Source organism: Aythya ferina (assembly GCF_964211825.1).
Source record: "Aythya ferina genome assembly, chromosome: 1".
Lineage (NCBI taxonomy): Eukaryota > Metazoa > Chordata > Aves > Anseriformes > Anatidae > Aythya > Aythya ferina.
In genome coordinates, this window is record NC_140296.1 from 182,997,184 (window position 1) to 183,023,493 (window position 26,310).

General features: G+C 40.0%; 1 protein-coding gene across 8 annotated transcripts in view; it reads left to right on the plus strand.

Annotated features, from left to right (window-relative positions):
* The first annotated feature begins 20,258 nt into the window (after window positions 1-20,258).
* PTPRZ1 (protein tyrosine phosphatase receptor type Z1) overlaps window positions 20,259-26,310 on the plus strand; it is a 138,833-nt gene continuing 132,781 nt past the window's right edge. For 2 of the 8 annotated variants that reach the window (XM_084505616.1, XM_084505619.1), the window contains exon 1: window positions 20,259-20,563. In XM_084505616.1, coding sequence (XP_084361742.1) covers window positions 20,506-20,563 — 58 coding nt within the window. In that variant the 5' untranslated portion in view covers window positions 20,259-20,505. The remainder of the gene's footprint in view (window positions 20,564-26,310) is intronic. The other 6 variants (XM_084505617.1, XM_084505618.1, XM_084505620.1 and 3 more) reach the window with 6 other exon arrangements.

The window sequence follows — 26,310 nt, forward strand, 5'->3', positions numbered from 1 at the left end:
TACCCATCACACTGACTCTGTTGTTACTTGGTCTTTTTAGCTGTAACTTGTGCATCATAACATTTGGTAACATTGTCTAAGCTTGCTAAGTCAGATTGAATGGTCTTTTGAAGTAACAGTGGTCTGTAGTAGATGCGTAGTAGACACACATCTGACTCATCAGCTTATTTCCATGGACTGTTGACTAGAGAAAAATAAATAAATAAATAACAACGGTATGTACAAGGTATCTCTTCCTTTACACTGGTAATTCCCATTCATCTCAACAGTTTTCTTTTTAATGGAAGATGTAAATCAATGAGTAACTTTAGCAGATGGATTTTCATTTTAGGTTTCCTATAATACCGGGCAGTAATACCCAAAATGTTCTATCTAAAGATATCAAAATATTGCAAAACATATATATTTAGATTAAAATATCTCAGAATAATCTCTTCACAAAACATAAGAATGTTAATTTTAACAATGTCAGAAATACATTTTAATGTCATCTGTCTGTGACCATAATAATGTGAATTTCAGTCTGCTCGCCCTGAACTGGAAAGAAGAGAAATTCAGCCTGTTACCCCTCCTCCTCCTCTTTGCCCTTTGCAAGAATTTAAATAAGATTTCCGCATTTACTTTTATCACTTACATTCTGTTTCATAAATAAGCTGTTTTGTATAACTGCAGATAGCACACGTTCACAGGCATTCCTGTTCTACATTCAGTTTCTACTAGTTGGCATAATTTTCTCTTTAGGGATTCTTACAAAAAGTGACAGGGGGATGGAAGTCTTTTTTTTTTTTACCCCTCAGCCATGAATTCCATCTGTTGTCATGGCACTGAACCCAGTGTTGAATAGCAGCCAGCATTGCTTTTGATGTTCTGTAGGATTAGTAGAGATGTCTGATGTTATTGTGCAAGATTATTCATAGGAATAGTTCTACCTGAGCTTTATGCAAATGTTCAGTTGCTAAATTAATAAATGAATATGGTATGCCACCAAAGTTCACATTCTGGGGGAATTTCCTTGGACCTTTGCTATTTCCATTGTGGCACAAAGAAAGTTTTTGCAATTACTGTCATTTCTACAGACACAAACTGATACATAGCAACATTTTGTTAGAGGCGGTTGAGAAAAAGGAACACCATACAGATAATGAAGTATAATTGATGATCTGTAGCTGACGACCTGATGAGGACAAACATTATTTATGTTGTCTTCTAATCAAAATATCTCATGATTTGTCTCTACCTTTGTTTCTGCTGTTTTTTACTGAGCTATCAAAGTTCTCATTGATCCTAATAGTTATAGGTGTACTTCAGTGCTCAGGACATGCACCTTGTCCTATTTCAAATCCTCAAATCTCTTTATAGACATTAATCAAACTTTCTCAGTTGTACATAGATATTAAAAAGATAAGTATCAATACTGCTTAGGAGATTTTTCTGCCATTTCTTTTTTTTATCAAAGGTTATTGGTCTATCACTAATTTCTATTGTTTACAGATACAGATCAGAAACCATGAAGAATTTTACAATGCTTATGATCTTCATCACCGGAAATATTTCCAAGTTTCAAGATGGAGTTCCTGGTCAATACAGAGAACATCACACCTCTGTGGTGTGATGCTCTATGGCATGAGCTCAGACAAAGGAAGCAAAAACATTTTTCTGCAATGGAGAAGGACAGCAAATGACCAAGGCTAGGCTTTTCCTGTATGTAAGAAATCAAGTTTGCTTCTGTTAGTCAGGGAGTAACCAGGTCATATTGGGCCAGGGCAATGGCTTTCACCTTGAGGGGAAGAAGAGAGAGCAATTGACACCTTCTGTACTCAATCTTTCCTCCCTGCAGGAGCAACAAATCCATTTATTGTACCATTTCCCATGGAGAGGCAGTCTAGCACTTCATCCTTGTAAGAGTAACTTTTGTTTTTGCCTCTGCTGCTAAGAGATCTTCTCTCAGCTTTGGCCTAGGAGAGTAGCCTAGTGGATGAGTCTTTCTCACAGAAGTGGAAGATGGGTCTAAGACGCAGACCAGACTCAACAGAGGTGTAGATATGGTATCCCACAATGAAGGTATGTGCATCAGTACTGTCTGTCCTCTACTGCTTCAATAAAATGATTTAAAAGAGAATGAGTGCTATCCTGAGAAGATGAATAAGAACTAGGTAATTTCTTTTTAACTTCTCAAATATTATTGATTTGCACCCCCTTAGATTTACATAGTATTCCCAGATTAAGAAAACAAAAAGGTATTTTTTTTTCCTAGATTCTTTATTTTCATATCAGTTGCCGCACAGCCTACATGGTTCTCAGGAATGGCATTGGACTCTTATAAGTGATCATAGTTTACACTGTCTTTTCCACATTTGAAACCTCTTTACATGAAATCGTGCAGTCAGCCCTGCTGGTGTTTATGTGGAGTAAATCCAATGATTTCAAGAATAGTAATCTGAATTCACTTTGGTGTAATGTAATGCTATTAAAGTAATCAAACAGCTTTGGATTAGAAATGCAAGTATAGAAAACAGATATACTTGCCTTGCAGCTCAGTTGCTGCCAGGGCAGTTTTCAGAGGTTTCCTAGGGAAAAGGATAAGGTTGGGTTTCTTGGGATAGAGGATGGAACAGAGTTTCAACTGCGGGTACCTTGCCCTGACTGGTGAGCCATTGCTTTACATTAATCTCATGCTTCTGCAAACTATCATTTATTCAGTGGAGTTACGGAGCTTTAAAACTGTCATAAGAAATATGCAAAAAGGACCTGGTACAAAGTTGATAGAGGCTGTTTCTTGTTTAATTCAGAAAAAGTCAACATCATTTAGTTTTTTTGGGAGTCAACTGGCAAAAATTTGGAATTTTTTGTTTTAAAAGTAGAAAATCATCATGGTTCACTCAAATAACAGTCCTTTTCCTGTTTTCTAAAATGGCTTTTCACCAAAATCTTCAACTCAGCCTATTAAATGCATATTTTGTAGCTGATGTATCAGTGTCTGTATATATGCAACACCACATGTGGATTATTAGGATATGGCTAGACAGTAAATTGGTTTTGAAGCAGAACAGCTTAGCCACTGGTGAGACAGGGACTGGACACTCACTTTAAACCAATCCTTAAATCTCATTGCTGCATGATGCCTCAGTCCTCAGCAGCTACAGCCTGCAGCAGATACATAGCAAGGGAGTGCTTTTAGCTCAGAAACTCTGCTGAGCGTCAGCTGCTACCCTGCTTACCTCTCTTTTTGACCTGTGTTCCTCAGCAGGACTGAGAAAGAGATTGCCACTGCTGGAGATATGGATGATAACTATAGCCTTGTTTTTTAGTGAAGGGAGAGGACAAGAACACACCATCATTGAAGCAAACACTGAACCCAGAGCTGCTCCACTGCATGGTCAGGAGTCTCCTTTGCTGCACCATAGTATGAAAAGGGTGGTAGAGTACTGACAATGATAGTGCCACAGTGATCTTAGTCTAAGGTCAACCACAGCTTTTTTTTCTGGTTTCCATGTGACACAAGCAAATGGAAAAAAAAAAAAAAAAAAAAAAAAAAGAATTTGGAGTTCATTTGCAGTTTGAATTGCATTTGTTGGTAGTGAAAGAATCTCTCCCTAATATCATGAATAGCATTTACTCCCTGCATTAAGTATTCAGTGGAGAGGCTGCAGGAGCAGATGCATGCCATTTGTAGTCTGTAAAATTAAAGAATGCCTTTTCACTGGTGATTTGATTTATAGAACATCCTTTTTAGGCTCCCAGTGCACAGGCGCAGTACTGCAAGCTGAACACGAGCCTGAGAGCTGTGTGGTAAGCAAAGATGCACATGCATTTGCAGCAGCTTCTTTCACTGAGATCACTTTCATTTTTCACTGGTTTAGTTTTGTGGGTTAGACTGAGCTGTCTTTCAGAAAGCAGAGTAGGGCTCGATTCTCTCTGCCCAAAGGGAAGAGTCTGATACAGTGAATATGGGTCATGATATTTAACTGTGTGAATTATACTCGGTTTCAAGTTAGTATTATCTCATGCAGCCTATAGATAAGATATCACTGCAGGAGGAGCATATAGGTCCAAGGCTAGAATGATCCTGTCTCCTCTCAAGAGCCTTCCTTGGCTACTGAAACATTTATTCTCATTCTCAAGGAGATCAAAGAGCAGTTCTCTTTCTTAAAAAAAAAAAAAAAAAAAAAAAAAAAAAAAAAAAAAAAAGCTGCTAAAGAAATATTTTATATCGGTGTTTTTAAAAATTACACTGTATTATTTGCATTTCATTTGGCTTTGCCCTGCACTGAGAGTGTCTTCAGAGATAGGAGTCTCTGATAAAAAGTACAGTTGTCTAATCTGTGTCAGTCATGATGATGGATGCTGTACATATCTTGATATTATGGTTCTCGGTACTGTCAGATGGAGCTTGTAGATCAGCATAAAATTATATTTATATTGAAGTTGGGAGCAAACTGCAATTAATATGTACTGTTAACAGGTTTTCAAAAAATGGCAGGAAGCCTACTGAGCTCTCTTTTCATAACATACCACCAGCAAAACTTTTATAGATAACCTGTTTTCAAAAGACAGAGCAGCAGTGAGACAGCGAGACAGAGGCAAAGATCTATCAAAGCAAAAGCATTTAGGGCCAGATTATGAAATCTTTACTGAAGTTGTTAAGCACTTACATATCCCGTTGACTTCACTTTCTCATTAACATGAGAAAGAGTTGCACAGTTTGGCCTTTAGTGAGATCGTAGGCTTAAAAAATACACATTTGTCCACTTTCAGCTGAAGCATCTTGCCAACACTAATTCTATTCAGACTACCTAGCTAAAAGAAAATTGAATAAAGTACCTGTGGTTTGGGGTGTTGGGTTTTTGTTCTGCTTTTTTTTTTTTTTCCTTCTTCTTTTCCTACAGCACTTGTGTAAATTGAAATGAGTGAAATCCTGTTCAAATTAAAGAACATAACTTCTAGTCTGAGATTTAAAAAAAAAAAAAATCACCGTCTGCTGTATTTTCTTCCTGGCATGCCAAGCCAATCTTTCTGATACTCCATATGATTTGGATTCAGTTTCAGAAATATGTGCAGATTTCACAGGTATTCTGAAATATTTCCTTTTTATGTATAGTGAAACAACACAAGTCTTACCAACAACTGAATATTCTTGGGCAAAAACTGCCTTCAATAAGTTTGTGCTAGGAGAAAAATCTGTTTTATGACATAAAAATAAACTACAGAGGGCTTTCCTTCACCCAGTATTAGTAAGAATTATCTATTTCATACATTTACAAGAATTTCAGAATTACTTGCTACAGATGTTTTTTTAAAGCTCCTGCAGCAGTGAAAGGGAAGGTGCTGCTTCAAGAGCTCTTTTCTGTATATCCTTGAAGCTATTATGTATGTCAGACAAATGACACAGCAGAGTCTGAATGTGTACTGGGATAGTCAAACATTTCAGGGTAAACTTTCAGGTCCTCATCTCTTTCAGTGATTCTGGGGTTTAATATATGAGCATAAGTCAAGTCCTTTGAGGATTTATGTAATTTTTTTATGGAAGCTCAATATAGAGTTCCACTTGGTTTTAGATACAATCAGATTGTATCTAAAAATACAATAACACAGACATGGTTCTAGATCAGAAAAATGAATAGAATTCCTTGTTTACAGTATTTAAGAGATACTCAAGAAAAGAACCATGCAAATTCCAGGGTGGGGATAGGCTATGTCATCTGTCATAATGTCTTATGTCTTATATCTCATATCTCATGTCCGATGTCTTTCCTCACATATCATATATATCTTATGCATATATCTTATATATCATATATCACACATTGTGTTTTACATCTTATAACATTTTTTATGCTTGACTTCAAATATTTATATTATTCCACTGATGTTTTCCCCACACTTTCTCACTTGTTGCTGTTGGAGGACAATGTGTCTCACTATGTATTTTAATCTTCCTTCCCTGTTGTACTGGAAAGATTATTTCTCTGCCTCTGCAATCTACCTTTCAAAAACATTTGTTTTCCACCTGACCTTCCAAAGCCAGAAGGAAGTGACAGTCATTGAAAAGCATAAGTACAGTGCCCATTCTACTAACAATTTCAAAGCTGAACCAGAGACATTGAGTATTGAAGTATTAAGTATTGAAGACATTGAAGCTGTAAAGTGTTTATTTTACAAAACACAGAGGATTAGATTAAACCATGAACCCTTGTAAATAGGGGAGTTGTACCACTGACTTCACCAGAGGCCAGGATTTCATTTTCATTGCATCCCATAAAAGATTTATGAATTCTTTACTCAATATAATATGAATATGAATTTTCTTCATAAACAGGAAAGATGCACCCTGTTCTGTAAAGTCTCAATATCTTTATCTGAATCAAAATGACAACAGATTAGGAGTAGCAAGCTTGAGTGCTGCCATACTGTCAGTCCCATGCCTAAAACTACATAAGGTGCATTTTTCCATATATACCCTGGGACTGCACAAGCATTGTCTTATCTGCACAGATTCTCTGTGTCATTGTCCTACCTGAACCTTGTGAGAGTATTCCTCATATCAGGGTGGTCATATAACGGTTATATGGGGTAATGAAGGAAATATCGGGAAGAGAAAGGTCATCCACATTTTCAGAGGCTTTCTTATCCCAAGCTTGACCTAGAGGCAGCATTATAAAGTTACAGTCCCTGCCAGAAGGATAGCTTGGTTTTAGCAATAGTCATCCAGCACTCTGGGGAGAAGTGTATGAGAGACAATGGCATTTGAATACCGTCTTTTTAATTTTACAAATATAGTTCAGAAAATCAACCCATGCTGAGAAATAGTAATCTGTCTCCCAGAATCATTCATAGCAAGTCCAGTGGTAAGGGAAACACAATTATCTATTCAATAGTTCAAATATTAAAGAAAAGATGCTTTAAGTTTTGAACTGATCCATAGTACACTATTACAAAAACCCAGAGGTTAAAATAAGTCATGGCCCATTGAGAATAAGTGAAATTTTACCACTGACTATCTTTTTAACCATGTCACTGTCAAATACCATATTTATGGCATTAATAGGATGGGAGATATGTATAAAATCAAAACTTCCCTCTTGTTTTAGGTTTCCTTCTTTTTCTATTACAGTGATAGTCACAGTTTTATCATTTGGGATTTGCCACGCTATGCTGTACTTCAAAGATTTCTTCCAGCTTAAATCTCCTCATCTTTTCCTGATGGGCCTGCTAAGAGATACAACTCTTACATCTTGTTTTATTCCTCCCAGACACCTGGCTCACTAACTTACAATTCTGCCTAACATAGCCAAGTAAAATGTACTCCTTTTTCCACATTGAAACAAAATAGATAGCTATGCTAAAGCTTTCTTGAACGTGTTTCCTTAAAACATGATATTAAAGCCTTAAAAACAAAGCCTTAAAAACGACTAAGCTGTACTCACATGGGTATTCTCAGTTTTGAAATGGGAGTAACAGGCCAGAAGCCCTATTCTCTCACTCTTTTTCTTTCACTGTCATTTGTGCATTATGTCTATGCCATAAAATCTGCTGTTCATGTAGGGTGATGTTCCACAATGCCTGTGTAGACATAAGGTTACTATAAGGACCTTTGTTTATGGCTGCAGAAGGTGAAGTTTGGGGCAACTAAGAAAGCTGCTAGTCTCCTATCTTTTGGTCCCACTTTCAATAGATGGCCTCGTAGCCCACCTACAAAGCTGTTGCAGTTGGTGGCATTAAGGTGGCATTTTAAAGCACGATGATTCATGTCACTGTAGTGTTTTGCAGCCATTTCACAGGTATAGCAGTTATGTATGTCCCAGAAATTTGAGGAGAAAGAAAATGGGAGGAGAAAACCCTTCACTGCTCAATGCCATCAATGCTGAGTGCAAAGAAACCCAATGCAAAATGTTTCAAGTTGTACTTACCATATGTACCAAGAAACTATGAAACTATTCTTTCAGGAAAAAGACGTGATGTTTTATAGTTACTGCACAGTTTTTGGCTGTGACAATTGGACATAATCCAGCACCATAACAAGATTTGAGTTACAAAAACATTAATTTCATGACATGCATACTTGCCAGTATCATACAATGGTTTGTGGTCTTTAACTTAATTTTAATGAAAAAATCAGAGGTGTGAATCTGTGTTCTGGTATATGGGAGCACATTGTATATTTTCAGTTACATTCCAATCGTTGGTTTAGTTGTCACTTTTCAGCATGTATTCTAGGAGTGTGGAAAAAGTACCCATTTTTCAGAGTCCTACTACTTCTAGTTATGGAATCTGCAATACTTTTACACACGGCAAGTCTTTTAAGGCTGTTGTCATCTTCAGGGCAGTCAGTAGATGCAGAAGTCCTTAGAAAGACTGACCATTCAGCTAAGTACCCCTGGGGCTGAACTGAAGTGGAGAAGCCACTGCTGCTGGAGTCTGAAAGTAAAGTGGGAAAAAAAAAAAAAAAAAAAAAAAAAAAAAAAAAAAAAGAGAGAGAGAGAAAGAAAGAAAGAAAATAAAGTGAAATAGTGTGGGAGCTTGCTGTACTGCACACACACATTCATACACACAGTACTCCACCTTTCTCTCCTCCCTCCCCTATTAAAGTAGCTATCTTGCATATCAAAGTTTGGAGGGCATTTCTGGTACATTCACAAATCACTCAAGAGATGAACAAGCTTATTTGTTCCAAATGATGAAAGTTCAAAGTATTTCATTTATGCTAACAGTTCATTAATGTAGCCACTCATGTGTGTTAATCCTTCTTACTAAGCCTCCCTGTCTCCTATTTATAATTATTTAGCTAAATATGAGATGTTTCAACAAGGTTATTCATACTTTCATATATAATTATGTGAGATATAGGTATAGGATCTCGATAATAATCTTCTTTTTCACAGTCTTTAATCTAAATAGAGCTTGGAGTGCCACAGACTGCTGTAGGTGTGGCACAGGCTACTTTTGTCTGAAAGACTCCTATTACTAAGCAGTCTGCAGAGTTCTTATCTCCAAAATCCCCATTTGATCAGAGAAGTACTCTTATCTTTCCTGAGCAATAGAAACATGTAGAGCAGAAAAACAAAGGAGCAGAACCCACAAAAGGACTTAAGAAACTTAACGGGTCCCAGGACCTTCAAGCAAACTCTGGGGAAGCAAAAGAAGCAGTGAACTTTGTACATGAGGACGGTAAAGAACTGGAGTGTCCTGCTGTCTACATGGGAGCTTCAGCAACTGTACAAACAAAACGTGGCCATTTCCTTCCTCATTTATGTTTGAAAAGTGAGCCAAACTCTTAATACCTTGACAGATGACCTAGACCAAGACAGTTAAACCTTGGCAGCCATGGTTGCCAGATCTGTTTTTAGGACCTGGTACAGCTTCATTCACCTCTTCTGTAAGTACTTTATTTCCTTCATTTCCCACTAAGTAGTCAACTTTCTCCTTCCCTCTCCAAGCCCAATGGCAGTCCATTTCTTCCTCCCCCTCCATACAAGTATCACATCTTCTCTTTCTTCCCAGCATAATGGTTGTGCCATCTCACTGATGTATTTGCCCACTCTCATGCAGGGTATTGCAACTTCTCCATGTATAGCACTGTATAAAACCAGTATACAAACCCACATGGAGCGAACACCAGCCTTTGCTTACCTGTTTTTTCTCCCAGCTATCCACAAGTACCCAAATCCCATTCTGCCAAGCACCACATCACAATGAGAGGTATTTCCTCATCCCCACCAGGGGAGAAGGAGGAGGCCAAATACAAGTACCCATGATCACAGGTACATGGAAGGACTGGGATCCCAATTGCACGTGAACACCAGAGTCAGTCCTACATAGAAAGAGGGAATATCTGCACATCCCCCAGTCCCCACCGAACGTAGCACTGACCATGAATCACAGTACAACAGCCAGGTGTCTGAAGGCAATATAGAATGAAACTCAACACCCATGCACTGATATCCCTTGGAAAATTATCTCCTAGCAGTTCCCTCAAGGTGACAAACCAGAGAGAAGATTAATCCTGAAGACAATGACTGAGTTGATTTACCTATGTATAGGCAGGCATCTGGTGTCACTTGAGATGCCTTACGGGTATCATGCAAATCCTTGATGCTGTAGGTCTCCTCTAAATCCTGAGGCAGATCGGACAGCAGAGTGTGGAGGTCATGGATGTTCTCAGGTTCCCAAATATCACTAGTCTACATTTAGGAAGCCATATCAAGCCCTGAATTATCTCTATGTATGTGAGGTGTCCAAGTTCTTGGTGTAGTCAGTGAATATCTGAACTGAGATACTGGCCTAGATTTGGCTAAGATAGAGTTAATTTTCTTCATAGTGGCTGGTATGTTGCTGTGTTTTGGATTTAGGAGAAAATTGCCACTGATAACACACTGATGTTTTAGTTGTTGCTGAGCAGCACTTACATGGAGCCAAGGACTTTTCAGCTTCTCATGCTGCCCTGCCAGCAAGGAGGCTGGGGGTGCACAAGGAGGTTGGAGGGCACACAGCCAGGACAGCTGGTCCAAACTGGCCAAAGAGATGTCCAGTCCCATATGATGTCATACTGAACAATAAAACTGGGGAGAATTGCCCCATGGGGTGCAGCCACTGCTCAGGGATAGGCTAGGCATCAGTAAGAGGATGGTGAGTAAATTGCACTGGGCATCTCTTGCTTTGTATATACGTATTATTATTATTATTATTATTATTATTATTGTTATTGTTATTGTTATCTGTTACTGTTGCCTGTCCTATTAAACCGTCTTTATCTCAACCCATGAGTTTTACCTTTTTCTGACTCTCCCCCATTCCACTGAGTAAGCGAACAGCTGTGTGGTGCTTAGTTGCCTGCCGGGTTAAACCACAACAGGTCATAAGTGGAATTTAGAGAGCTGTTCAATGTGTTCTGTGAAATAGGCACTGACATATGGTCAGAAAAAAACTACCAGTTCTCCATGAGCTATAATGTTAGCATAGTCATCTTGGAGGCCTTTACTTTTAGATTTCTTTATTGGCAACCTTTACCTTCTCAGATAGTCAAAGACAGAATCAGGAATTCATTGTGGGCTTTTCAGGTATATCCACAAAACAAGGAATCCTACTGATTCTGGTAGTGTGACTTCATGTAGCCTGACACTAAGGATTGGCTAACATCTCAGTATTCATCCAAATGATATTATACAGCATTTTAAAACAGCGAAAGAACACAATGGAGAAGACACGTTTCTAACCCTCACCTTAATCATAAAACATATGTAGGGATTTACTTTTCTCCTGAAATTCAGTTCCATGGAAATGTTTACATTTTTCCAATTGTATTTTAGAATCATCAAAAAGACAATTAATGTCTTTTAGCATAACCTGATAGCATACTTATTAGTTGCAGACAGAGTACTTTGATGTTCTGAGAGCAAACACTCTTATCTTTATTTTTTGTCTGGAATATATAAATCCGCTATGGTTTATGTCATCAATCAGGATCATATCTGTAATTAACACGACCTCTAAAGGTGTCAGTTGTCTGTTCTGAAGGCATCTATAAGAATGTAATCCAGAAGTGGTGTTTGGTTCTGAAAGAGCATCCATCCACTCTCCAATAGTTAACAGGTTCAGAGACATGAACAAGAAGAAGACAGATATATGGTACTTTCACCAAGTAACCTGCAACCCCTCACTATTCTGAGTTCAGGAGATTTCCTCAGACTGATGTTACATATCCATTTAGTAACCCTCAATGAATATTCCTTTCAAACTGTTGTTGGTCTGCCCTTGAACTTATAAATCCATTGAGTCCCAAATACCATTGCCAGGAATATCTACAGGTCTGACTCTTTGCAAGAGTAACTTTGGTTTTGAAGTATTTTCTGAACTCAGCTCATGCTCACTTTGTTGTCAGCAGTCATTCCCCATCTACCTTCTCCATGGTCTGGTCTGGTTCTACAGACTTTGTATGTTGTGTTTTCCAGACTAAGAAATCCTAGACTCTTTTTTCCCACAAATATATTCTTTGCTGTTCCTTAAATAATGAAGCCATACCACCATATCTTTGATTGCCCTCTTTGTTCTCTCACTCTCACTCTTTCACAACTTTGCTACATCAATTTTGAGGAAATAGAAGAATGAAATTTAGGGATTTGTATTTATATAATGAAAGAAAAAAAAAAAAAGAAAAAAAAAGACATTCTGAAGAATCATTTTGTATTCAGAGTCTGAGTTAGAAGTGGCGAGAATAGGATAGCATGGTCTAAATAACATTCCTGGCTTTGTTTTCTATTTGCTTTCTAATAATTACTAACATCGTATTTGCCTTTCTTTTTAACATCTACCAATTCCTGAGCTATTTTTATTGAGCTATCTATCATAACCCAAAATCTCTCTCCTGAATGGTAATAATAATCTCAGAGCCCATCATTTTCTATTAGAATCTAGGATTCTTTTGCTTACATGAATGACATTATATATGTGTATATTAAATATTATAGATTTCAGTTGCCACAATTGATAGGCAGCTCTGAAGAAGACTGAATAGCTAAACTAATATATGTCTAAGTTTTCTGATTAAATTTTTTTCAAATGTTAGAAGTTTCTTTTTCTAGCAATAGGTGTTCTGAGATCTTTAAACCCACTACAATGGAATAACTGTCTTGAATATTTTTAGATATTAAAGAGGAATATTATTTTACTTAGTTCGTCTTTTCCCTACTTGAAAAACTTGTGCTTTTTGTTTCTATGTGCTAGGAGTCAATATCTCTGCCTCTTTTTATTTCCCTATCAATGTATCAGCATCATTGGCGTTACTGTCAGAAGAAGGAGGAGCTGTGAACAGTTTATTCTGAGAATGCCTTGAATGCTGACAGATAGTGGCTATTTTTAAGCTGGGTTATTGCACATCAGCATATCTTTGCTGCTACTTTGTTGCTGTTTTCTTTTATCCCCAGGTGAATAGTAGATATAGTAGATTTAAAATATATACATTAAAAAAAAAAAAAAAAAAAGAGAAAAAAAAAGAGAAAAAAAAAAAAAAAAAAAGCATGTATGCATTTAATACATTTAAAAGCAATGAGAATAATGGCAGCCCAATACTAGGTCAGTTCCACAATCAAAGCTGTGTTTAGTTCCACCTGTAAAATTTAAACATACCCTCTAAAACTTGTTGGTGGTACAATTTGTTGTAAGTGCAGTTAAAATAATACTAATAATAATCCAAGAAAAAGACAATTTTTGCTTCATTTACCAGCAGTAAATTGTTCCTAGCATTCAATATGCATTATTTGAAAACTTCTCTGTGCAGCAGCATCAACAGTGTTTACCCAAGCATGATGATCATGACAAATTGTTCCAGGGACTTCACATCTATTGTGTTTGTAGGATGGTACTTGCTGTAATAAGAAGACCACCAGATTCACAAATGAAATAGGAGAAAAATAGTAAATATTATGTCAAAGTATGAAATACTTTTATGAAATCCAGCCAAAACAACTTCCTTTTGGCTGGAGTTGATTTAATAGATCTCAGTTTAATGGGTGGTTGTGAGGTATTTTTATTTATTTATTTATTTATTATTAAGTGGGCTGTTGTTAAAGCATGTCACATACATAGGAACTGTTTGTTTTTACTCTGCATGATCATATGTTTGATTCTATGCATGCCTTTCATACATAGCTGGAGCATGCGATGGAGTTTTCCATTTTTGGTGTTCTGTTTTCATAAGCATACATTTTGTTTTTTCTTGTCTGAATTTCCTGTCAGGATGTACTCTATCTTTAAAAAGAGGGCAGCAGAAAAAGAGCCTTTTGACCATCAACACCACCGAAAACAGTGTCTTATTCTGCAGTTACTGATTGAAAGAACCTTTTTCCCTGGGATAGAGACTGTTCCTTTACACACTATAAACAGGGCTTTACTGACAGTAAGAGCTGGGAGGTAGACCAGTGAACTTGTAACTTTTAGACTTAGTTCACTACTTGGGTGACAGGAAATATGATGGGCTTCTTACATGGCTCAGAGTGGAGAACCAAATTCAGTATCTGGACAAGGTGATCTCACAGGCCATGTCCTCACAGCAGGGCAGGGAGACACTGCATCAGGCTGCAACCACGTCCAGCATACACGCAGACCTAATCCTACCTGCCCCTCTACAGAGATACAAGCAAAAAACAAACCTCTTCGGATGTCATGCTTCTGTGTGTTTGGGACCTGGGGAGGAGTCTGATTTTAAATAATTCCCTCATACCCTCTCTTCATTTACCATTTCAGGGATTAGTCTTTTCTGTCTCTGTGGGAAACTATGGTGTTGCTAGCAGGTAACAATACAGTAAGATGATATGCTACTGTGGTAGTAGCTGTGCTTGTGTTCCCAATTTTCTATTTAATAACCCAAGCAGAAATGAATAGGAATGCTAAATAGATGTGTGAAATATTAGTTTCATTTTCTCTGTTCCTGCATAACAGGAGGGAAAATAACCAAATGTCCCTAGAGGCATGTAAGTTCATCTAGAGCATTGGAAGGGATTTGCAATTGGACTCAGAGCATTTTACATGGCCATGACTCTCAGAGAACTGAAAGCACTGTCAGGAGGTCAGACAGTTGTGCATTTTTCTTTCACAGATAGCTTTTTTTTTTTTTTTTTTTTTTTTTTTTCCTGTGGAAGAATATTGCCAACCTTCATGGAGAATCTTGAAAACACTTGTTTGCAATAGGTTGTTGAATAGTAAGTACATGTCTCACAGTGTACTACTAGACTGTGAAAGAGAAGTTGATTGCGACTGAACCGCTACTGTGGCTACAAGGGAACATGGAAGGAAACAGAAAATTTTTACTCAGTGCCCATATATGTATTGTAGTGAGTTTATGTGTCAAGGTTTTGATAGCAGGGGGCTGCAGGGGTGGCTTCTGTAAGAAGAATCCAGAACCCGCCCTATGTTAGATCAGAGACTGCTCCAGACAGCTCCAAAAGGGACCTGCCACTGCCCATGAGCTGAGCTAATAAGCAATGTTGTTTTTGCCTCTGTGAGAGCAGATTTAAGCGGAAAAAAACTGCTGCACAACAGCAGCTGGAAGAGTGAGGAGTGAGAAGCAGCCCTGCAGACACCAAGCTCAGTGCAGCAGGAAGGCAGGAGGTGCTCCAGGCACACAGCAGCAGTTCCCCTGTGGCCTGTGGAGAGGCCCCTGGTGGAGCAGGCTGTCCCCCTGCAGCCCATGGGTCCCACATGGAGCAGATCTCCACGCTGCAGCCCCCCCATGGGTGGAGGAGCCCCCGGTGGAGCAGGTGGCTGTGGCCTGAAGAAGGCTGCGGCCCATGGAGAGCCCCCGCAGGAGCAGGCCCCGGGACAGAGCTGAAGCCCATGGAGAGGAGCCCATGCAGGAGCAGGGGGTCTGGGGGGAGCTGCCACCCACCCATGGGGGACCCGTGCTGGAGTAGTTTGCTCCTGGGGGATGGATGGACCCTGTGGTACAGAGCCGCGTGGGAGCAGTTCTTGAAGAGGTGCTGCCTGTGGGAAGCCCATGCAGGATCAGCTTGGGAAGGACGGTATCCTGTGGGAGGGACCCCATGGGGAGCAGGGGCAAAGAGTGACCATGAAGAAGCAGTGGGGACGAAGCGTCAGGGACTGACCACAGCCCCCAGTCCCTGTTCCCCTGCACTGCTTGGGGGGAGGAGGTGGAAGAGGGTGGATGGGGGAAGATATTTTTAGTTTCTTTCCTTTGTTTCTCACTTCTCTAGCTTGTTAGTAATAGGTAATAAATTTTACTAATTTTACTAATCTCCCTATGCTGAGTCTGTTTTGCATGTCATGATAACTGTTGAATGATCTCCCTATCCTTATCTCAACCCTTGAGCCCTTGGCATCAGATTTTCTCCCTCTTCCCCTCTGAGGAGGGGGGAGTGAGAAAACGGTTGTGGTGGAGCTTGGCTGCCCACCTGCCCACCATACATATATATAAAAATAATCTGTTCAGTGTTTGCATTTCAGCCCAGCATTTCTTACATCTCATGTGCTACTAATCTCTATAACTACTCTGCTCAGCAAGTATTGAGGTTTGAAGCTGTTCTTTAACAGATCTAACAAGGGGCAGCTGTTCCACACTGAAAGTATCAGCTAGGTACAGGCTGTTGTTGCCAGAAGAGGCAACAGAGTTTGCAGAGATATATTTATTTTTTTTTCAAGATCAACTGATAAGTCTGGGAAAAACAGATAACTAAGATTTCTAGCCCATAAACCTTTCATCAGATCACCCACTTTGCCAGAAGAAATGATGTTGAAGCCTTTCCCAAAGCTAGGCCAGGCAGAGAGCTGCAAAAAAGTCAGGTTTAAGCTGTGTTGTCTTTAGTGCACATAACAGCCTAGCTCTTTTCAGCTGCTTCTTACTGAGAAGTAAAATAATAAAACTGAATCGCCTGAATAGACTTTTTCCTGTAGCTCTTCCCAGCTCTGATAGCACCTGGCTTCTGTCAAACCCTGATCTCTTTCTGAGAGGAAAATATACACCATCTACTGTCCTTGGGTTTAGCTTTGAGAAGCTGTTTGGTTACATCTGTTTAGAAAAGGGGCAAATCAGTGGTTCAGTATCACCATTTTTCTTCTTTTTCTGTGTTCTTTGAGGAGAGTAATGACTCAGACCAGTCCTGAAACTGAAAACAATACAACTATACATGGATTCTAAGAAAATAGAAGTCCCTTAAATTATATATATTTAAAGTCTTTATCTCTTTGTTAATAAGTTTTTAATTTTCTTGAATCTCTGCTAACATGCCAAACAAAACTGAGGAACATAAAAATACTGTTTTCACTTTCAATTTTTTATGTTATTACAAAAAAAAAAAAAAAAAAAAAAAAGAGATCCTATGCCAGTATGCCTCCATGTCAAGGGGTATTTAATCTTAGATACTCTTGGTAAAAGCAGTAGTCTGATCAGAAAGTTCTAACACATTTAACTTAAACATGGCACTTAATGATTTGAGGTTTTGCAGTTGTATTGTGTGTCTCAGTGATACTCCTAATGATGGCAGTCATAACCATTGCCAGGAGAACACACAGCTTTCACATCTACCTTTTTAATGTTTTGAATTTACACTTGGGTTTCTCCAGCTAACTAGAAACTAAAAATAGAAGACCACCAGATTCTTTGTTAACCTACTGTATTGTACATACCATGCTGGTGGTGCAACCTTCATATCGGAAAGAAAGGAAAAGAAAATAAACCCCAAAAGAATTTGACAAATATCAAAGACTACTAAAAATGAAAATATTTACCACAAGAGAAGCAGAAGATAAATGCAACAAGCAATTGACATTGTTCTGAAAAAAACATAGGCACTCTGTGGTACAGGCTATGAAACTGCGCAAGCAGTTTTAGTGCAGACATTTGTGGTCATGTTTTAAGGACACTAAATTCTTGATGTAAAGATTTCAAATGGTGGAGAGGCTGACATTCACTGGTGCTCTTTCTAAGTGTTTGTCACTCTCCGTGTAAAATATTTCAGTGTACCACCTATTGAAGAGGAAAGTTAACTTGGCAAAAAGACTATGTCAGGGCCAGATTATCTCTGTGTAGCAATTCATTGTGGAAAACTAGGAAATAATTGTGCCATCTATGAGCACTGTGGTTGCTGTTCAGTTTGTGTGCCTATGATGGGCAACTGGATTTGTGGAGTAAATAAAAGTGAATTCTCAAAGAAATCATGTAAGAAAGGGAGTACGCTGGCCTATCCAAAGCTTTTCCAATACTTACCTGAGCAGATAACTGCTTTAGCAGCTGATGGAGGTGATCCATTTGTCTTGTCACATGGTCACAAAGCTTTGACCACAGCTGAAAACCTGCAGATGAAAAGGTACCAAACTGCTCAAAAAGTGGTCCCTAGCAGGATGGAGAGGAGGTCTGATGGTTCTGCAGGCTCGCACATACTCACAAGCAACATAATCCAGTTATGTCTACCCACCAGCTTGAGAAAGTCAAGTGGATATATACCTTGGCAGCCAAGAATTAATGCAGTCCTGCAGGCACTTGCAGCATTGTATATTCATAGATATATTACCTCGCATTTGGCCATAATAAAATACCTACGTAAAAAGTAAGATGGTGAAGAATCATCTAGAGACTAAATACATTCCTCCTTTACCATCTGTGGCCCTTAACAAAATAACTCATTATTCCATGCTATGTTCTGGAAATTGTTGAGTACTGTAAACTTTATCCTGTGCATTTTAATATCAGTATATATCACTCCATAATATAGTATGATTCTTATTGCTACTGAGAAACTGAGCCAATTCCAAAGTGGTGTTGGAGCTAGTGTTTATCTTGAATATACCATCCAGGGGTATTAATATTTTAACTGGCATACACCTGTCTGTGTTTGAGCTTCTTTGTACATCTATGTGTTTTGAAGTTACTACAGTGGTTTCCTGATGTCTGGGTTCTTTCAAAAGCACTAAAATCAGCTGACTAACAACATTTTCCTTTAGGACAGCTTTAGAATAATCTTGTGCTAGGGGATATCAGCACAGAGAACTTATTTCTTGCCATGATACCAGACATGTTGAACAAGAACTGTCACTCAGAGCATCTCCTAATGAATCAGCCTCTATTGTATGGAAGATGCTGAAAGATGCTGACCTTGCTTGAGAAGACACGTCCAGTCTTAAATACAATCTTCAAATACAAATTTTCAAATACAATCGACTGCTTGAACATCTCAGCAATTTCTCCTACAACTTTTGCTCACTCAGAAATTCCCAATTTGCTTCACTGCAAGATAGCTCTAATACCCCAAACCAAACAGCCAGGTAGAGCAGGTGGGCATCAAAATGAAAAACTGGCAGGGGTTTTTTCTTTGTTTTCCTTGAAGGAGAATCTGGCAGAAGCAGCCCCCATGCCCAAGGACTATGAGGCCCAGCAGAGCAGCATACCTATACAGCACTGAGTGTTTTCACACTTAAGTTGCCCACTATTAAAAGTCACATCACATCCATGCAGAGTAGAGGGTTTCACTCAGCTGGGAACAGTATCTCAAACACTGAAACCATTCACGCTGCCCCCGGGCTGCACCTCAGCAGCCCTGGGATGAAGCAGAGGATCATGCGTGTCATCTCATGGTCCCAAAGCCTCAAGTTATTATTCTCAAGGCTCTATGAGGATATATGTTATTAGCCTACCATTCAGCGGTGTCTCTAGCACCCTGCGTGGGATATGCAGAGGAGTTTTTAGGAGGCCTTTTACAATCAACTTTTTTCACCAGGACACCCGAGCTCGGTGCTGGAAAGGCCGGGGCAGAGCAGCCTCGGCCCGGAGGCCATGTGGCTGCTCCCTGCCAGCTCGGAGTGTCTCGACTGGGGCTCCCAGTGGGTCATTTTACGCTTCTTGTTTGGGTGCTTTGGGCTTCGTTTGTGGGTTGATTTGGTGTTTTGTTGTTGTTGTTGTTTTGTTTCCTTTTTTTTTTCTTTTCCCCTCTTGTTTTGTCTTCCCGAAGAAACGATGCCAGTGCCCGCGCCCTGACCCACTTCCAAGGCGGATAATGGCATCCTGCTGCTCCAGCCCCTTCCCCCGCTCCCCCTGCAGCTCCCAGGGGACACGCACCCGTGCCTCCCGGCTCGGCGAGCAGCCTGCGAACAAACGCCCCCTACATCCAGGCCGGCAGCGCCTCCAGCCCGGCTCAGCTCCCTGCCATGCCTCGCACCGTTGCCCTCGGCAGCAAAAGCGGGCCCTGAAATCACCGCCGGGAGCCGTCTCGGCGGCGATGGCTTTTTAACGGGGCTCCTCCGGCCCCGCCACCTGCAGCATCCCCGGGGGCTGCCGCAGCTGCGAGGCTCCGCGGAGCCGGGGGTCGCGGCGCTCCTATTCCCGCCGACCTTTGAAACCCCAGGACCCCCCCCCCCCCCCCAAAAAAAATAAACTTTTCCTTCGAACGGCTGTGTCTATGTGGGGGTGTCCGGGGGGGGACGGGACGGGGACTGGGTGTCCCTCCAGTAATAGATTCTGCTGGGGGGGAGGGAAGGTAGTGGGATGGGGGATTGAGGTGGGAGCAGCCCCTTCCCTCGCCCCCCCGCCGCGCCCGCTCCCGCACCCACGCACCCGCACCCCCCCCCCGCGCACGGGCACGCGCACTCCCCCGCGCGCACACGTGCGCGCCCGCCCAGCAGAGCGCGGTCCCCGCCTCCCCTTTACCCCCCCTTCCCCTTCACCCCCCCCTCACTCCTAGAGCTTCTCCCCTTTCCGCGCACGCACCCGCAGCCTCCCGAGCATCCGCACCCGAGCCCCGCGCGCTCCCCCCCGCAGGCACCCGCGGCCGCTCCGCGATGCGCTGAAGCCGTGGTCTCCCCCCCCCCCGCAGCTCGTCCCCGCCCGCCCGCGTCCTGGGGGCGGCCGCCAGGCGCGGCCGCGGAGCGGAGCGGAGCTTTGCCGGCTTCCCCCCCCCGCGGTGGGGAGAGGTGCGGCTGGGCGAGCCGGCGGGCAGCGGGGCAGGAGGCTGAGGCAGCCGGACGGACGGAGGGACAGGCAGGGAGGGGGGGAAAAGGACGGTTTTGGACATGCTCATTCTAGGGCGCTTGGTTGCCTGCATCCAGCTCGTCTGTATCCTCAGAGTGGGTGAGTGCGATTTCTGTGAATTAACCCCGGGGGTTTGCGACCAACTTTGCTCCCCGCTCCGATCCCTGGTGCTGAGCGCTCCCGGCGTCAGCCCCGGCCGTGGGAACGCGCCGCCGCCCCACGCGTGGCACCGCTTCCCCCGTCCCGGGATGCAGGGTCCCCGTTACCCCCCGAAGCTCCGCTCCCATCGAGCCCCCCCGGAGGAGCCCGCACCCACGGGTGGCGAGAGGGACCGGGGGACCCACCGGCAGGCACCGGGCTGCCCCGCGTGGGGCACCAAATCTGACTTTGCCCCTCGCACGATCCGCTGGGAAGAGAACCGGGGATGGGTGCAAAATTTCAGTCCAAAAAAATAAAATAAAATAAAATAAAATAAAATAAAATAAAATAAAATAAAATAAAATAAAATAAAATAAAATAAAATAAAATAAAATAAATAAAAATACTTGTTCTCCAAGAACTGGCAACGTCAGCGATTGCCCTCAAAAGAGATAAAGCTGCCTTGAAAAAGCCAAATATAATTCATTCATTCACACGGGACATATAGATTCCATATAGAGTATGGATTCATATATAGATTTTAGGAGGGCTACTTACATAACCAAATTAATTTTCAGCTCATTGAGATCTGTGCAACTGGAGTGCCTCATAAAATCATGCAGTGCTCTGTTGTTCACTGTTGTTACAACCAGCGTGAGTCACTTGATGCTGCTAGAAGTGCTGTCTTAAATACTTTGCCAAATATTAGGAGCTTAAGGGATGGGGTTGGTATTGTACTGAATGTTTGCTTTGAATTTGTATGCTTCTGTCAAATAGATCACTAGAAAATACTAGTTGATCGCTTGTATTTAAGCATGAGGAACTTAAAAGCTTCAGCCCATGATATACAAAACCAGTTTTACAATAGGTCTCTCGTGATAAAGTAGACGCTAACCTACATTTTCCACCCAATAGGTGGTGCTGCTTCTGAAACCATGATGCTCTATAAACAAAGATCGGGGTTAGGTGACTGAGTGAAAGCAAGTCCGTGCTGAGTTCTGCTCCTTGGCAAAAATTACTTCTGAAAAACGTTTTTACCCCCTGTCTGAAAGTTCAGTGGGATATTTCGACTATAAATACGAATGTAACTGACCTTAAACTAAAATATATGATTTTTGCATTGGTAACATTTTAACGTCACTTTTAAACTTGCTTATCTCTAAAAACAGGGTACTTAAACTGAAATGCTTCTCTCGTGCTGGTTTGGCAAAGAGTGACTTATCTTAAAACTTTTGGGGAGGTTCCACATCATCTTTCTTATCCTGCCAGCCTGTTTCCTAAGATCAGATGTACTGTTCAGACTGTTCAAGAGACAAAATTACCAGGTGTCTGTATATGTGTATGGAGGTATATTATGAAAATGTTCGCGTTCAGATCAGAATACCATGTTACGATCATAGCATAATACACCATGATTCCCTTTTGGAGACTGACTTTCATGTAGAAATAATCCTAGCACACCATAAACAATACAGGACACAAACATAACTTTTCTAATGAAACTTATATTTTGTTGATAATTTCATCTTATTCTTTTTTAGAGATTAGGTGTTTTTGTACAGTGTAACATTCAAAACTTGGTGTGCATGTGTATGTTATACTCATTAATTTAAAGGTTCTGTCACTATGGGAAAATACAATATTCTTACTCACGTATGAGGTATAATACAAGCTGTAACTACCTTTTTTTTTTTTTTTTTTTTTTTTTTTTTCCCTCTGGACTGACAGGCTATTGGTTTCAAACCTGACCTGAAGGGACACCCTTTCTAGATGTGATGTGTGATTTGGTTTCAATGGTGGCTCGTTCTGAAGACTCACAAGCTAGCCTCCTCAGTGTGTTCAATGGCATGATTGTTCCCAAAAGTGAACACCCTGTGCAGGTTATTAGTCAGATTTAGTCAGATTTCATTTGAATATGTTCCTCCTTGAGTATCTCTCCTTAAGTAAATGTGCTTTCATCTGATAGGATTAGTCCATAGGATTAAACATTTGATTAGAGTATTGACAATACTTTCTTTTATTTTCTCATTAAAAAAAAATAAAATGAAATAAATGGCGGCTCCTAGGGCTTGGTGAGAGAGGAGAACTGGGTCAGACAGGTTGGCTCTTACCATTACGCATCTCTGGTACAGAAGACACCATGTCACATCACAACCAGGGCTCTGTGAATGGGGCTTTGCTGAAGAGCATGGCAATCTGCCTTTGCTTTCTGGAGACTGTGCTTACTAGCTGGAGGCAAAGCAACATGTCGATCCTGGCCTCGTTTGCCTGTAGTTTCAAAAAATGTTGTTGAGTTTTCAGCTGGTCATGTAGAGAGCTGTACAGGAGGTTCTTTCTAGTGAATCTGTTTGGGAGTTTTGCTATTGCCTCTGGGAGGCTCATCAGGAAAATCTCAGTCTCATATGAGTTTAGAAAAGACAAGAAAGCTAAATCAACCTCACTGATGAAAAAACTATTAGAGGAGACTGAGGCAAAAAGTTCCTTTGGAAATGACAAGACAGCGACAGTTCGTTCTCTGTGTTATTGAAGAAATGCTTAGGGGCTTGGTTCTAATAACCCTGCTGAGATATGAATAGCACCTTCCTCCACAGTGCTACTGAAGCCAAGTACTGATGTAATTATTTATGGAGCAGGGCATTATCCGAGTATTCTCAGTGAGTGCCATTCAGCGAACTTCAATGGAACTACTTGTGGAGTAAGATGCTATTCAGGCACAAGTAAGGGCACATGAGAAGTCCTGTGTGATTATTTGTGAACAGTACTGTGTAGTTAGAAAGAGATTTCCTATGAAGTTTTTTCTGTTCCTAAATTAAAGAAAAAAAAAACTCTGTGGACAATCCACTTGTTTTTTACATTTTCCTTTTAAATGAGAAGTATATGAATCTGTAATTACATTTATTCAACATATATTTCAGGCTGAAAATAACCTTTGAAATTCCGTCCTGGCTTATGTGTTCTGTATAACCTACTTAAAGTCAATGGGGTATGTCCTTTTTGTAGCTTTTGTCTCATTGTGCTTTAGGAAAAATATCTGGAGTCTTTTTTTTTGATAAGTAGGCTATTTATGAATCTGTGTAGGCAAGAAAATATTAATAGAAAAAGGAACATGTTTTAACAAATTACATTATAATTGTGGCTAAATTTGAATCAAAGAGATGTAAATATTTAGGCAAGACTTAAAAAATATTCCCTCTCTCACTAGGAAAATGTAAGGGTAATTTCCCCAAATAATGTAAAAAGTCTCACCCAAATTAGCTCATCTACACCTTATTACTATCACTGTCTGACCTCAGCCAGCATTTTGCCTTTCAAAAGACAGCTAATTAAACTCTATGAATTGTTTAATTAGCTGTGTTTCACTTTAATTTTTCACTCTCTAGAGAAAATCTCTCATTTTTTGGCTTGTTTCTGGCATTCCAGTACCATGTATTCACAAGAAAAGTTTCTCTAAGTATTCTAGTTTTTATTATAAAGCTGACATCAGGACTGTATTTCCACGCTAGCAGACTGCATATATCTCACTACCAACAAGAAAAGCAACTTCTCTTCTCTTTATTGGATGGCCCTAACTAAGGCATAGATTTCTAAATCTGATTAGGCTTTCTGTTCATTCTCATGAACGCACATTTAGGTTCAATAATCCCTTAGTCTGTTAAATGAATAAGGGATCAGAGCCTTCTTATTAGCTCTAATCTCTCTTTTTCTTTTTTTTTTCTTTCTTTTTTTTTCTTTTTTTTTTTTGTCAGTAATTTTGTAGGCCAGGTATTTGGCATAATTCAGACTTAATTATAGCACAGTAATATTACTGTACTTTATTTGTAATGCTTTAGCGTATTTTACTATTAAGACAACATTCCTTTGGATGATGATGCATAGTTCTTATGGAGAAATTTAGTCGTACATGTAAAACATAAGTCTAAAACTAAACAGGAATCTGAAGACTGTTTAAATATCCATTTTAACCATCTACATATTCTGTATTTATGTACCATTGAGAATTATATATATTGAAATCTATATATACTGTATGGATTTGGTTTAGGTTCAAATACTGACAGGTATGAAAAGTCATGCAGAAATCAATGACAGTTAAAAAATAACATCACTGTAACCCACACAAGCCTATGGGGCATATCTATAAAGCTGTAATTTCCAGTTTTTAATCTATACAGCATATAAAGAAAGATTTCTAAATTATACTTGTCATTACTTCCCCTCTAAATATACTCCTTTCTGGAGAGAAATTAAATGAAATATAAAAAATTACTATGACAATTTGAAACTTTTCTAGCTATAATCTGGATTACAAATCAGGATGATAATTTATGAATTTAGACACTTGCTGTTTTTAAGGAAGGCAATTTCCTTCATTCTCTTCGCTCATCATGTAAGTGGTCACTTCCCACTATGAGTTCTCTAATTAGGAATTTAAGAGTGAACAGATTCTGTTCTTTCGCTGACAATTTCAATTCCTCTTCAAACGTGCAGAGCTTCTCAGTATTCCCCTTAGGGCCAGGAAGTCTGCAGCAGTTCCGGAGCCCCCTTCTCCCATTTAACAGCGCAATTCTTACAGCTTCATGCACCATTTATGTGGCTTTCCTGTATGAGACATCCTTTGGCTATTCAGTAAGCTTCTTTTCCCATAAAGACAAAAGTTACCTTTTTCAATACAAGTCAAAGCTTCTGCATTAGAAAGATAAATCAACAGAAAGAAAAGGAATTAAAGTATTAAATAAACAGAATCCACTAAATTAAAGATTATTTTTTTTTCCAAGGAGGCTGTAAAAGAAACTTGGCTCCAGCAGGTTGTGGAGGAACTGCTGGCAGTGAAGTACTTTTGAGGAAAGGTGTGGTCCAGGTTGCTTGTTGAATACAAAATACCAATGTCGGTCAATTCAGTCTTGAAGCTCAGGTGGAAATGAATGATTCAGTAGAGATTTTAGAAATGAAATAGGGATGTGTATATATATATATATATATATAATTATTTTTTTCTTTACAGGTTGTTATTATGAGACTCTCTGGTCAAAGTGCAGGCTTTAAAGCATCGTGAAGTATTATAGCTGAGGCATGCTTCTCAGAAGCTCCTATTGCTTCTCTCTTCTGAACCATAGTTAGACTTAAGTGTTCTTTGTTCTATCAGAAGTAGCTATATTTCACCCTAGCAACTAATATGTTTCATTACTAATTAAAGACTCCAGGAGCTGTTGTTTAAGTTAGCTAGTTTCAGAAGTCCTTATTCTGGTAAAAGTCCCATGGATAACAAAAACACTATGTTACATCTGGTAAAGACAGCTCAGCACTGAAAGTAGGATGCCAGTGGAACTTAGATTCCTGAATCCACAATTTTGATTAAAAAGTTCACCAACTCAGCTAGTAACTTTAGGGCCTTCCAGGGAAATTTTCTGGCAGGGGGAATTCCTCTTCTGCATATACATGTACCTTTAAGTGACCCTTTTGTTTACTTCTCAGTCCATCGTTCTTTCCTAGCTTTAACTGGGATTCAAAACCAAATATGCTTTCAGATGACTTTCCCCATCCCTAAATCAATAAGGCTTCCCGAATTATGTCCTGATAAGATCAGGTGTCTTGATCTGCTGCAATTTCTGTTTAAGAAAAAGGACAAGGTGATGACTCTGTCTTCTCACGTTGTTGCTCAGTGATTAAGTATTTTACCAAGGAAATACATTCTAGAGGGAAGACCTGTT